This window comes from Perca flavescens, chromosome 20, assembly GCF_004354835.1.
Source record: "Perca flavescens isolate YP-PL-M2 chromosome 20, PFLA_1.0, whole genome shotgun sequence".
Classification (NCBI taxonomy): domain Eukaryota; kingdom Metazoa; phylum Chordata; class Actinopteri; order Perciformes; family Percidae; genus Perca; species Perca flavescens.
Genome location: NC_041350.1, coordinates 21,460,405 through 21,475,108, shown reverse-complemented (window position 1 = coordinate 21,475,108; position 14,704 = coordinate 21,460,405). Strand labels below are relative to the sequence as shown.

The following is a 14,704-nucleotide window of genomic DNA, read 5'->3' as shown; positions in this document are numbered from 1 at the left end:
TTTTTCCACAAATGTTTACACACAGATGATCCCAATCAAAGATAAGATGGAACCATAATCAACAAACTCACTTTAAACAAAACTGGAATCTTTATACAATGATGCACATGCACTACATACAAATTTACAAAACAAAATAAATGAGCACAGGGTCAAGATAGATAGAAACAGTCTATAGCCATGATAGCAGCCCCTTTCAGACTGTGATACTTATTACACAATAGAAAACAATTGTTTGATAGCTGAAAAAAAGCTACTTCTGCCTTTAGTGGGCCAAAACATGTGACTATTGGCCAGATGGAGGCACCAAAGTAAAGACATCTTAACTTTGTGTGCCTAAAAAATGTACAAATGTTTACAGGATTTCAAAACATTATTCTTCATGTGAAGGAAGCTTTTTTTTAATTATTCTGTTCAAAATAGTCACAGAAGAGGTGTCGGACCTCCTCAGCATAGCTTTGGTCAATGCTGGTTGAGGGGAACTGCTTGTGGCTGGGCTGAGGGCTCTCTGCGTCGGCCGACTCCACCTGCCACTCTGCTTTAAAGGCGTCCCCGTGGGACTCGCATATGTTGTGCAGAATGCAGCAAGCTAGAATCATGGTGGGCACTACGTCCAATCCACAGTCGTTCCTCTTGCTTAAACACTGCCAGCGTGCCCTCAGCCTCAGCAGCGCCTCCTCAGACACACGCAGCGCTCTGGTGAGCCGCCGATTAAAGAGCCGCTGTGGCTCTGTCAGTGCTGTGTGGCTGGCCCTCCTGCCCTTTTCCTCAGGATAGGCCTTCATCAGCCAGCTCTGGAGAGGGTGGCAGGCCTCACCCAGCAGCACATACCTACAGCAGACACAACAGATGGTTTTCAGTCAGTTACAGCACACACTGGAAGACCCAACGTCCTAAAGTTCAAATCGGTTTATTCGGATAAACCCCTTGAGATGTGTCCTCTTGTTTTCGAGGTGGTCCCAACATATAATACAATCATTACATGACAACAAAAGGACTCAGCATTGCAACATTTCAGCTGTTGACTTGATTTGAAATATTTAAATCCTAAACATGATGGCCTTAAATATGTAGTGTAAAAAAGAAATGATGTATGGTGTAATACAACATTTTGGACATATAAGAATGTACAGTCTATGAATGAAGTCCAAATGTCTGTTTTTTATTATTATTACTGAGCACAGTGAGGTGTGTGTTGTTCTATTGGCTCCAATATCTCAAAACCTTGTGCAATGTGAATTTGACCTACTTAGTGTTAAACTGAATCCTGACTGAACCGACATGCTGTTGACTTTATCTTTACCTAAGTGGTGTTCCCATGAAGATAGGTGGCGGGGCAGGCGACAGTCCACCTTCTGCAGCTGTGGCCCACAGCGATGAGTTCTGGAAGATGTCTGCTGGGTCCGTACCACCTGGGAAACTGGCACATACATCCCAGAATTGCCCCCTGCCACTAACAGCCACCTCAAACACAAAAGAGACAGAAGTCAAAATCAGACAACTAGTAGCAAACATGTATTGTCAGCAGCATTTGTGGTTCACTCTCTACCTGAGACAGCACTGAGAGCCAGCCAGCGGGGTTGGCATAGTCAGACGCGTTATTTGATGGGGTGATGATAGCTGTGTGGAGTGTTGCTATGGTGGCGACGCAGTGAGGAAAGCCCCAACTGGACAGGAAGAGCTGGGCTGAATCCTCCAGTTCCTGCTCACTGGGGGGCCGCAGGTAAATGGAGCTGAGGAGCGCCACGATGGCGTGACACATGTCCCTAACACACCTGCACACGGTGGACTTCCCCACACCAAACAGGGTGCTGATGGTGCGGTATTCGATGTTGGATGCCAGGCGCCACAGAGCCACTGCTACGCGTTTCTCCACCGGCAGCGCCAGGCGGAAGCTAGTGTCCTGGCGAGCCAGACGGGGCCTCAGCTTGTCACAGAGGTAAAAGAACGTCTCCCGGCTCATACGGAATTTATCCAGCCAATCAGAAGGCTGGAATTCTGTCATCACCACCCGCTCCCACCAATCAGTGCTTTGGGTGGTGGTCCAGGGACGTGTGCGGATGCGGACGTTGGAGTGGATACCTCCTGCTATCATCATCTGGGGAGAAGAAGAAGATCAATAACAAAATAAAGACTTACTAATTCACAGATCCCACTAGTTACATCTAACAAACGGGAAAAATATTGATTTTATGGCTCTGTTAAGACTATCACTTAATTATTTTTGAACTGTCAGTGCTGCAGACGTTTTTGAAAGGATCTCTCTGCTTTTGTAATTAGCTTTTTCTCTTAAATGGGAAACTGTTTTGATTTGCTTAGACTACAGCAAGAAAACTAAGGACACATTCTACCTGATAAATGTTATTATACTTGAAGCCACATTCTATATCCATAAATACACTAACAATAAGCATTTTTCCATGCTCTGGTTGGGGAAATTAAAAACTCAAAACTGTGGCCGGCTTGACTCATTGGGTAGAGCAGGCGCACTGAGAAGTTTATGCCTAGACGCCGAGGTCTAGGGTTTGAATCCGACCTGTGACAATTTCCTGCATGTCTTTCCCCTCTCTCTCTCTCTCTCTCTCTCTCTCTCTCTCTCTCTCTCTCTCTCTCTCTCTCTCTCCCCCCACCCCCTCCCCCTTTCTCACCTAGCTGTCCTGCCAAAAATTAAAGGCAGAAAAGCCCAAAAAATAATCTTAAAAAAAACAACTCAAAACAATTACAGTAAGTACAAAAACCATGTCAAAACATACAACGGTATGCATGTCTTTTATTTATTCTGTGCCTTTTTGGTAAGACCTGTGTAGCTGCTTTACTTTATCTTTGTTGTTTGTAAAACTGCAACTTTTCTGGTATTTTAGGCTTAGGGTTGAAACAGTTAAGTCGATTAATCCAGAAAATTATCTATAATGATGAATCTATTTATCATTTCAGTGGGGAAAAAATGCCAAATTGTTTGTGTTTTACATTATAGGAAATTCCATATATTTGGGGTTTGGGTTGTCATTTAAGACATCACATTGGGCTATGGGAAATTGTGACGAGCAAACTATTTTATGACATTCTTTATAGACAAGAACATCAATCGCTTAAACTTGTAATTTTTTTACAATCCACAAATCTGGTGTTTAGATATTTTACCCCAGGAAGTGTTCTAGCATAGCTTATATGGCATGTTAATATAATATACAGCAGTAGGCTATAGCCTACATGACAGTGATCAGAGGGATTTGGGCATAGAAATTGGGACAGAAAGGGAGGGACTGACCATGAGCATCCTCCTCTGTCTCTGGAAGAAGTATTGCCGATGCCTGATGCGTCTTTGGATCTCATTGCGCCTCTGGATGTTGGCGTTGTTTAAGTCTCTCCTGCGCTTCAGCAACATGTAAGTCATCAGGAACACGAAAGACCGCATCGGCTCTTCTTCCTCCATTTTGACAGGTTCAATCGGGAGGCAGCACGCAGTGCATTAAGTAAGAGTGATGACAATAATGTATATCCAGCGGCTCAGGTGTTGTTACAGGTAACGCTACTAACGCGTCATTTCACTATACATTTCGCTATTTAAAAAAAAAAAAAAAAAAAAAAAAAAAACTGGGGTAAATCCTAAATCGGATCTGCTAGAATGATCGACGTAGTTAACTTTAGGCATGAGGAGTGGGGATTGGTTAGGGTTAGGGTAAGAATAACAGGGTAAGCCAATCAGAGGCAGAATAAGGCGGGCCACGAGGCACGTCCTTTGACGTCGACACGTCTAGAGGATCCGATCTAGCATCTACCGTAAACTGGTGTAGGCCACTTCCGCTTTCCTCTTCTTTTTTGGTCATTTCTGTCTTTACTAGATAGGAAAGCTGAGATATAAAAGGGGGGGAGAGAGAGAGAGAGGGAGAGGAAGACATGCAGGAAAACCGTCACAGGTCGGATTCGAATCCTGGACCTTCTGCGTCGAGGATTAAACCTCTGCATATGTGCGCCTGCTGTAGGCTACCCACTGAGCTAACCGGCCACTTTCCTCTTCTTCTTTGAGGTTTAACCGCAGTTCACATCCTCAATGCTGCATTACTGCCTCCTTCAGGTTTAATTCCCACACATTTTCCATTCATCTTAAAGCCTCACCTCTCCCCTCCCTGACGGACATCTACACGTCCCGTTGCCCCAGCAGAGGTGAAAACATCACCAAGGACAGCTCCCACCCTGGCTTTGATCAGTTTGACCGGATGCCCTCAGGGAGGCGCTACAGGTGCATCAGAACAAGGACTAACAGCTTCAAGAACAGTTTCTTTCCAAAAGCCATGACCACTTTGAACTCACACATGCACTGACTTCACAGTCTTACCCCCAACCCACGGACTTTCTTCTACCCACCTACTGTGCGATATTGAATATTTAATACTTTTGATAATATTGATAATTCTGTGCAATTTCATTACTGTGCAATATCATTACTTCACACTGCATATTCAATTCAATTCAATTCAATTTTATTTATAGTATCAAATCAGAACATAGGTTATCTCGAGACACTTTACAGATAGAGTAGGTCTAGACCACACTCTATAATTTACAAAGCCCCAACAATTCCAACAATTCCAGTAATTCCCTCAAGAGCAAGCAGTGCGACAGTGGCGAGGAAAAACTCCCTTTTGGGAAGAAACCTCGGACAGACCCAGGCTCTTGGTAGGCGGTGTCTGACGGGCCGATTGGGGGTGTGATGAACAGTGGCAATAGTAGTCACATTAATAATGGAACAGTGACTGGATGTAGCGGGAAGCTACATCCAGTAGCAGTAGTGTTATAGAACTATAACAGCGTAACTATAACAGCGTAACTAAGAGAGACAGGTCATAAGGAGAGGTAGCTTTTTCGGGCTTAGAACTCTCCCCCTGCCGAATCGGGCTTGGCTGGCCTGCCTCCCTCTACTTTGTTATGTATTATTAATCTAACAATTATGAAGAGAAGCAGGTGGGCCAGTTAGGTGAACACTGCAATTCCTCACTCCCTAACTATAAGCTTTATCAAATAGAAGAGTTTTAAGTTCATTCTTGAAAGCGATTACAGTTTCTGCCTCCCGAACCCAGATCGGGAGCTGGTTCCATAGGAGAGGAGCCTGATAGGAGGCTCTTGCTCCCATTCTACTTTTAGAGTGCTCTAGGTGGGACAAAAGGGCATTTGGGAGCTCTTCTATTGGGATATGATGGTGCTTAGACCATTTAGAGAGCTTTGTAGGTCAAGAGAAGGATTTTAAACTCAATCCTGGATTCAACAGGAAGCCAGTGCAGAGAAGCTAATACAGGAGAAATATGATCTCTTTTCTTAGTTCTTGTGAGAACACGCGCTGCAGCATTCTGGATCAGCTGGAGAGTCTTAAGGGACTTATTTGAGCAACCTGACAGTAGGGAATTACAATAGTCCAGCCTGGACGTAACAAATGCATGGACTAGTTTTTCAACGTCGTTTTGAGACAGGATATTCCTAATTTTGGCAATGTTACGAAGATGAAAAAAGGCTGTTCTTGAGGTTTGTTTTAGATTGGCATTAAAGGATATATCCTGATCAAAAATAACTCCTAAATTTCTGACAGTAGTGCTGGAGGCCAGGGCTATACCATACAGAGCAGCTATGTCTTTAGATAATGAGGTTCTGAGGTGTTTAGGGCCCAGCACAATAACTTCAGTTTTGTTACAGTTTAACATCAGAAAATTATAGGTCATCCAGGATTTTATATCTTTAATGCACGCTTGAAATTTAGCTAGCTGATATATATCACACTGTATATAAAACCACATCTATCTTTATATTTTGTATATATGTATATAGCGTCTCAGAACTGTGCACCTGTGCAACTGTACAACAGGAGTTGCTTTTAATCTCGCTGTACATTTGTATAATGACAATAAAAGGCATTCTATTCTATTTAGCTACACCCACGATGAACCTGAGTGCTGCTGCCATCTAGTGGCTGAAACTGAGTAATGTTTCATTAAAATGTAAGAAATGTTTTCAAATATGTCACCACTAATAAGTAACTCATATGGCCATTACTCTGAAATACACATGTAAACGGGTTGGCCCTTGTTGGCTTCTGTGACTCCAGTCCCAAAGTCCCAAATCTTTTAGGGTTTTAAAATAACTCCAACTTTGTGCCATTCTCCCTCAGTCCCTCTGACTCGATCGGCAAATCAGTGGAGCAAAAGTTCTATTACTGTGGAAATATGTTTCAAGATTAGTAATGCTCTTTTTAGGTGGCAGGAGTCAAAATGAGTCAGCCTCAACATTTGTTGTGTTCTAGTTTCAGAATGATGAAGACAGTTGGAGAACAATTGGATGAAAAATAGGATGTGGGCTCAACAGGATGATTCTTTTCCTTGGCAACTATCTTGTTTTTCCCAAATGATGTACAGATTTTTTAGGCATTCTATTATGAAATGGCATGAAAAATAGTGCATAGCTGCCATAAATGGAGCTTGCCCCTAGACCCCGCCTAGGTTTGGGCTGAGCCCCAAAGGTTTACAATGTCTGGCTCTGCCCCTGGAGGGCTCAGTGAGTGAAGGTATAAGGAGAAGAGAATTAAAAGCTTTTTATTTTAAATTTCTCACGACTTCTCATCTTTGTTTCGCCCACCTTCAATTCTTTCTGTAAACTTCTTTCTTTGCTCCGATTTGTCAGTGTTTGGTAAGGTGTGATATGAGCACTTTATTTGCATTCTCTTTAATGGCACACTAGAGATAAGAAGTTCAAATAAATAAGTGAACATTACATGTTTATTCCCCAAAATATCTTTTGCTACAATGCCTTCATCAGGATAGCATATGTGATTTGCTCCTGTCAAACTGGGTAACTGTTTCTAATAAATGGTTAACAAAACAACAGAAACACTTAAATACAACAGCATCACAAACTACAGCCTCCAAGAGGACATAGAGCCCCTAATCAACATCCCTTTCAACAAAAAAGGAGGATTTATAATAGGGTTGTTGTATTGGATTGCATAAGACGTAGAACAGTACAGATTTGTACTTTCTAATCTGAGCATTTCACGGCAAAGGCTGAAAAATAATGGAAACTGTCAGGAACACACAGCACGGTAGCTGCTTGCTGATTTTCTAATAACCGACAACAAACAATATGTTTTACAATTAGTGTTATCTTCCAAACAGTGGAATTATAGGATTTAGTGTCTACTTGAAAAGAGGTTATATCTGTGAGTGTAGGTTCGAGGTTAGAGGAGGTACACAGAAGGTAATTATTTACTGTAGGATATACTTTAGATTGTTGTACATTCATAAATTATGAGAAAACCGACAAGAAACCTAGGACACAACTTTCACTCGAGTGATGAAGAGCTCTGCGGCTGCGTTCTCAAACTCCTTTGCGTCCATATTACCACCTGGGCCCCGTGTCTGTGCTCCAGCCATGGCCTGACCTAACTTGTAGGGAGAGATCTTGGCACTGGCCTCCAGGTAGCGTATAGCCTTTACGTTAGCATCCAGACAGGAAGTAGCTTTAGTATTAGCATTAACACAGGAGATTGTCTCACAGCCTTGGGAAGTCTCCAGGGCTTCCTTTAAGGTCCCCAGCACGGCCAGGCACAGTGCCCGCAAGGCAGGCCCTTCGTCCGGGCAGCACACTTCAGCGTAAAGCCTCTGAGCCTGCCGGATGTAGTCTGAGAAAACTGCACATGTGAGCACACCGTGACGGAAGACATCATAAGGGACTGCCTCATGGTCTTGGCAATGGAGGCGTCGGAGGAGCGGGGCGGAGGTGGAGGCCGGGACTCCACCCTCACTGCACAGGCACTGCAGAGTCTGTGTGTAGAGGCCTCCTCTCACTCCTCCTCCTCCTTCTGTCAGGCTGTCGGTGCCAGGGACATCAGGGCCTTCACAAACCTCAGCAGGACGCCTACGGGGCCCAGTGAGGTTCAAAAGGTCGTAGGCCACGCGGACGTTGTTGCTGAAGGCAGATCTGGGTTTAAAATGAGTTAGTAAAAGAAAGTTAATCATTGGTTTCTCTGTAGCAGTGAAGAAGGAAAAGCTTGTCATTGATCAATGGACCAATTAAATGTCATTGATCTCAGATACAAATATCTCAAAACCTGGGCAAATAAGACCAGTGCTACCTGTATGGCTAAATAGATCCAGAGGTAATTAAGAAAATATATTTCTTTTGTAATTTGGGTGAACTGAACCTTTAATTTACACATTATCCATACAAGATTTGAAATACCAGATTTGTTGCAACGTTCTAACGTGATGTCCTTTATAAAGTGTTTAAAAGGTGGAACTAATGGCTTTATTAATGGGTAATGGATTTGTTTACACATGCTTTATAGATCCATTCATTAACAAGAAAAAAAATGTAATTAACATTATAATATAATATTATATAATATATATAATTAAATATAATTAAATTAGAATTAATAGTCATTAATAAAGGGTCAAGAGTTTATTACTTTCTGTTAAAGTGTTCTTAAAAAAAAACCTAAGTCTGCAGTACATTTAAATAATTTGTTAATAAATTAATTATGGCCCAGCTGCTCTGCAGTTCTTTTAAAAAAAAAAAATCAGAAGTCAAACAATCCATTGGGATATGTCTTCCTGGTGAATAAAAGAGATAAAAACTACCATGCAGCCACAACCTGGCAACCCTACTGTTGTTCCTATTAATGGCTTAAAATTGTTATTTGAAGCATTAGCAAATTATGTATCATTTACTATTAAGCCATTAGTTACTATTTATAAACCCTATATGTTGCAGTTTGTTATTAGAGCCATTGTCTATAAAATATTATACAGCATATTAGAATCGCCATAGATAGAATTGCCCGTATTGTTGCACCATAACCATTGTGGTCAACATATGCCTGCATATTGTGACATGGTATTGTGAGTTACTCTAACACCCGTGCCTAGTCATTTTATCACATATTGATCAAACCTGTTACACTATAGTTTTCACAGTGACACTAAGGCTACCACAGAGCAAGAGAGAAAACGAGCTTAAAACTGACAGCTTGCATTAATAAATCAGTCTACCAGACATCCAGGGGTGCCAAGCAAAATTACGAATAGGCGATTCATTTAGATGTCAGCACAGTGGTAGACACATAGGTTCCATTAGAATTATATTTGGTTCATTAGGAAAGAGTCAGGTCTGGTTTAGGACCGTAAATCTCTGAAATGTGCCCACACCTCTGGGAGTGGTGCGCCAGCCTCAGGTGCCACAGCGCCCGGTTGAGATGCTGCTGCTCCTGCTGCTCCTGCGCACCAGCGCTCAGATGCCCGTTGCTCAGCTGATCCCCATCGCCGCATCCAGCTGAGCCGGTCTCTGTCACGGAGGCGAGGTTGCAGAAGTGGTCGGCTAGGAACCCGATGGGATCGTCCGATCTGGCCTCCACCATCTTGAGGATGGCCCCGCGGAGCAGTTCTCCCACCCCTGCCTGCGACAGAAACTCCCTGTCGCTGTCCGATTTGGTGGCTTTGCCCTCGGGCATCCCTGGAGGAGTAGCCCCGGACCGGCGCTTTTCCTTGTCCGCCATAGCTGATGACGTCCCGTGTCGCAGCAGCGGCAGCGGAAGTGATTTAATGCCGTTTGAAAGACAGGAAACGGACCAGTTATATCCATTGATGTTTATTGTCCATACCGTAAGAAATTTTTAATTGCAATATACGATGATTTACAACAGCCGAGAGCCCCAAAACAAAAGACGTGTCTACTGCATAGACAGTATATAAGGTCAACTGTCTACAAAATCACTCCGCTCTGTTGGTCTGGTTGCTAGGGACGCTGTCTGACGGGCCTGTGTGCGTCCTTATATATATATGTCAATGTGTGCGTCAGGCGTCAAGTAGTCCGTGCAGGGGCGTGCGTAGAGATTCTGAACCCGGATAGGGCTAGCCTGGGCCCCTGTAAATTCCCTTTCCTCTCACTCCTTGTGAAATATTCTACAGTTTTAATTTGATAAATTGAAGAATATGGAATAAAAATAAAACTGAAATGTACTAAAAGTTGTATTTTAGTGGTGCATAGCCTTCTCTCAAACATTAAATGACCAACCAGATGAGATGTCATACAGTCCTGTAGCAACTGGCTGCTTTCTCCTGTTAGTAATCTAGCCATGTCCCACTTGACGTTAAGCCGACTGGATAATTTTTAGGTCTTCTTTATCTTTTATACTAGTACCAACAATACAAAAATCCTGCATGATGAACCGAAGATTTTAAATTTTGATTCATCAGTCCATAACACCTTCCCTAGTCTTCAGTAGGGGAGAACCGGGACGAATAAAACAGTTTTTAATTAAACGTCATTTACAAAGACATTGTAAAACACTGAATGCTAATATTTAGTCACTAGCAACCTACATCTGTCCTCTGTCAAATACAGTTGCATTTTAAGCTCTGAACGAAACCGTTCAGGAGTTATTTAAGCAGTAGTCTGACGTGCATTTTGTTTCATTCATCCCTCCTGGCCTGGACGAATGAAACAGGCATGGGGGATGAAACATCCAGTTTAACCAAGGGGGTAAGCTTCGCTTCAGAACTCGAACCTCCTATGGCGCCATGTTCATGCTACAAAGGTATCACCTCCTGTTAGCATTCCATTGACTAGCATTCATTTTGACGTCACTTGACAGCAAATAACTTTACATCTGAAGCTTTTAAAGACTCTATTTGTCCATTGTTTAGTTCTAAAGAAACACGACAATGTATAAAAGAATCCATTACCTTGTATCTCATGTTATGGCACCGTAGCAGACGTTTTTGTAAAAATAGGCTAACGATTGTGTCACATAGTAGAGGAATTACCGTATAGTGCAGGAAAAGCTCGCGGGCAGTTTCGACTTACATGAGCTGTTTAAGTTTAATTACTAATGTTAACTATCATTTTAGTTAGCAATAATTAGCCTGTGCCCATGTTATCTCCTTACATATACCTAAGCTCTCCGTCTCTGCAAGATTGGGAATGATTGAGATTTCTCTTGGCACAGCTACCAGAAGACTTACAACTTTCAGACAGGTTGCTCACGTCACATTTACGTTGTCTCTCTCAGTTGGAGGCTGCGCAGTAAAGCAAGAGATCACCGGAAAAGTGCTTCTAATAGCCTTCCCTGGTTTATCATCATGTCATTTTACAATTATTTTAAATTCTACTCAACAACCCTGCAGCTTTTAAAAATTTAAATAACGCCTGGTGATCCCGATCTCCTCTCCCTCCCGTCTGATCCCAGTATCCCTATTGGAGTCCACTCCCCCCTCCTGAACCTTATCTTTAAACACCTGTCTTTCCACCTCATGCAATGTGCAATACAATATTATTTGTTCAGCATTTTCTTTAACCCCACAGTTTTCACAGTTCTCACTATTCCTTTTCCCCATTAAAAACAAGGTGCCATTCAGTCCTGTGTGATCCACCCTGAGTCTTGTCATTATAATTTCCTCCCTCCTGGTCCTTTCCGTATAATTCTTTATACTGACAGATTTTTGTATTTTATAATATCTCCTTCCTTTTCTGTCGTCCTCCCACCATTTCTGCCATATTCCAAGGCCTTTCTTCTTAACCACCGCTTTTCCTAATGGAATTGGAACTGTTATTCCCTTTAGTAATGCCTCTTTAGCTAGTTTGTCGGAAACTTGGAATACTCCCAACATTCCTGTATTGACTCTTTTGTAGGGTTTTCTTTTCCACTTCCTTTTAATCTGATCCAATATGCCAGCGCAAGTTTCTCTCTCCCTAAATGCAGAGGTGTCTCTCCTGCTTCTATAAGTACTGCGTTAATGGGGGTTGACTTAATAGCTCCAATGCACACACATAATGCTCTATACTGTAATCTATTATTTTCTTCCAATACTGTTTTTGCCGCTGCTCCATAAACTATACAACTATAATCTATTGATGACCTCATACATGCCCTATATATGTAAATTAATGACTGTCTGTCTGCACCCCAGTCACATCCGGCCATAGCTCTTAGAATATTTTCAACAACCTTTTTGGATTTAGTTTCCAAGTGCTTTATGTGTGATTTCCATGAATACTTACTATCAAACCATAGACCCAGGTACTTAAATTCATTTACTTTCTCCATTGGCAGCTTGTAATGGCAAATTTACATTTAAGCATGATTCTTTAGCATGACTTTATATTTTTGTCTTATTTCTGTTTAAGTTTCTCTCAAAATGCTGAAAGGGAGTTTATCTCATTCCCACATGTAGATTCTGATTCTAATTAAGTGAGAATCACAAAGTCTGGAACATAATGTGAGCACTGTTTATCTGAACCGATAAAGGTACAAGGTCACAGTAAACTATCTTTCTCTGCCTATTCAGTCATCCCTCGCCAGTTGAGATGTACGGGGCATTTGACCTCAGGGTGAAAGTAGGGCAGAGGGGAAAGAACGAAATGGCTCGGAGATGTCTCTTGTGTTTTTCAATTGCCTTCATGTGTATCAGATTGCCTGTGAGAAATGTAGAGTCGTGATAAGCCAAGTGCGTGTGTGCTGTCACTCTCAAGATGTATTTAAGCTCAGTGTTCCTGTTCACTCGTTGAAGAAACATTTCCACACTGGGCTGCTGTCTTTTTGTGAAATCGTGTTCCTCCTTTATTTGCAAATATATCTTAATAAAATACAAAAACCTACCTTGGTTTAGTCTTCGACTGTCTGATTTGTTTCACTTCTCTAAACTTGTAAAACTTTACTCCTGCTGCCAAGAAACTTCCACAACAAGCAATGTTAGTTTTTCAGCATGGCACTTGCGCTTGCACCTCTGATCCAACCTTAACTCTAATTTTCCTACCTGTCAAAAAGTCCATAATCTAATTATACAACCTTCCTCCAATACCCATACTAGTAAGTTTAATAAGCAGTCCTTCCCTCCACATGGTATCATATGCCTTTTCAATGTCAAAATACACTATTGTCATAAGCTCTTTCATTTTCAATGCCTTTTCCACCTCATTACTGACCCTAACTAGAGCATCTGTTGTGGAGCGTCCTTTTCAAAATCCACTTTGTATATTAGTCAGCAATCCTCTCTGCTCCAATATATGAGATATCCTGCAAACTAATATCTTCTCCATCCATTTGCATAAGTGAGATGTCAAAACTATGGGCCTATAGTTACCGGGATTAGCTGGGTCCTTACCGGGTTTGTTAAATGGTAGTATTACTGCACTTTTCCAACTATTCGGTATTATTCCATCCCTCCAAATTTTATTAAAAAGTCTTAATCTCCCGGCAGGGGAGAGTTCCAAGCCCGAACAGGCTCCTCTCCTTAAACTGCCTGTCTCTCTTAGTTATGCTCTTAGTTATGCTGTTATATGAGACTGTCTGGGGGACTTCCTTCCTTCCTTCCTTCCTTCCTTGGACACTCTCCTTTCCTCTTTCCTTTGACTGCTCTCTCCTCTAACTTTTCATCTCTGTGCATCCCGTCCCACGGGATGCCTGCTACTAATCGGGCTCTGAGGAGTTTACTCCACGGAGTCCTTGTGTTTCGATTTTTTCTCACCAAGCATATTTCCTTGGAGCACGTTGGCACCAAGATCTTGGTTGCAGCTGTAGCCGTGGTCCTGCTGCACTCCCTGCCAAGCTCTGCGGTGCCCTGCAGTGTCATGCTGCGTCCTGCTGAACCCTGCTGCTTCCTGCTACGTCCATCCATGCTCTGCTGAAGTCACTATTCCTTATCTTTATTGTGACTATTATTGCCACTGTTCATCACATCCCCAACCGGCATCGTCAGACACCGCCTACCAAGAGCCTGGGTCTGTCCGAGGTTTCTTCCTAATATGGAGTTTTTCCTCACCACTGTCGCTCTGCTTGCTCTTGGGGGAATTATTAGAACTGTTGGGACTTTGTAAATTATAGAGTGTGGTCTAGACCTACTCTATCTGTAAAGTGTCTTGAGATAACACTTGTTATGATTTGATACTATAAATAAAATTGAATTGAATTGAAGTGAATTAATATCAATTGACATGATTCTACTGGTAGCTGTCGGAACATGGCAAACATAATTGGTCTTGTCCTGGAGCTGTATATCCAGTGCCTAGCAAAGCTATGTTGAGTTCAGACATAGTAAAATCCACATCCAGTGTTGACAAACTATCCTCTCTTTTCAACTTCACATCCTTATTCTCTCTGAGTGCAATTTCTTTCTGCTGCTTATGAATAACACTGCAGTGATCACCACTATGTACTGCCACAAATGCCCTTCCTAACACTTCTGCCTTACCTTTATCTGACACCACCATCAGTGGTAATCGAAAGGAGGTATCTTGCGGCCCGTTGGCTCCACCCCTGAGCCTTTTATGGACTTCCTCTTCCAACAAGGAGAGGCTGGGATTAATTAGGTGATTGGGGTTTTGGAGGGAAAGGGGAAGCAGGTTTTGAACTGGGGACAAAAGAAACAGAGAGAGAAAAGGAGTGGAGCTGAGTGAGACAGGGTGGTGGAAAAGGACTGAGAAGTGAACTGAACTAAAACTGTGTGATTAAGTGCTGTGACCTGGACTGGCTGACTACCCCCCTGTGTACCGAACTGTTCTGGACAAGGACCCGTTTGTGGATTAAAGACGATGTGAATGGATTGTGGACAGTGCAGCAGTAGATGGTGAAGTGTTGTGAAAATTCCCCTCATTGTCTGTAATAAACTTTTCAACTGCTTTCCAACTGTACTCCTGGTGCCGGCTTGTCTTATTGAACTGGTGA

General features: G+C 42.4%; 2 protein-coding genes across 2 annotated transcripts; both read right to left on the bottom strand.

Annotated features, from left to right (window-relative positions):
• Nucleotides 1-71: 71 nt before the first annotated feature.
• Nucleotides 72-3,570, bottom strand: LOC114547078 (protein ANTAGONIST OF LIKE HETEROCHROMATIN PROTEIN 1). The gene is made up of 4 exons (XM_028566309.1): nucleotides 3,269-3,570; nucleotides 1,550-2,098; nucleotides 1,304-1,464; nucleotides 72-831 (listed from the first exon to the last, which is right to left on the bottom strand). The coding sequence occupies exons 1-4, from the start codon at nucleotides 3,431-3,433 to the stop codon at nucleotides 402-404; spliced, it is 1,305 nt and encodes a 434-aa protein (XP_028422110.1). The 5' UTR covers nucleotides 3,434-3,570; the 3' UTR covers nucleotides 72-401.
• A 3,173-nt stretch (nucleotides 3,571-6,743) lies between these two features.
• Nucleotides 6,744-14,263, bottom strand: tpgs1 (tubulin polyglutamylase complex subunit 1). The gene is made up of 3 exons (XM_028566352.1): nucleotides 14,232-14,263; nucleotides 9,192-9,540; nucleotides 6,744-7,962 (listed from the first exon to the last, which is right to left on the bottom strand). Exons 1-3 carry the CDS (start codon nucleotides 14,248-14,250, stop codon nucleotides 7,311-7,313), a joined length of 1,020 nt encoding a protein of 339 aa, XP_028422153.1. The 5' UTR covers nucleotides 14,251-14,263; the 3' UTR covers nucleotides 6,744-7,310.
• Between the last annotated feature and the right edge of the window lie 441 nt (nucleotides 14,264-14,704).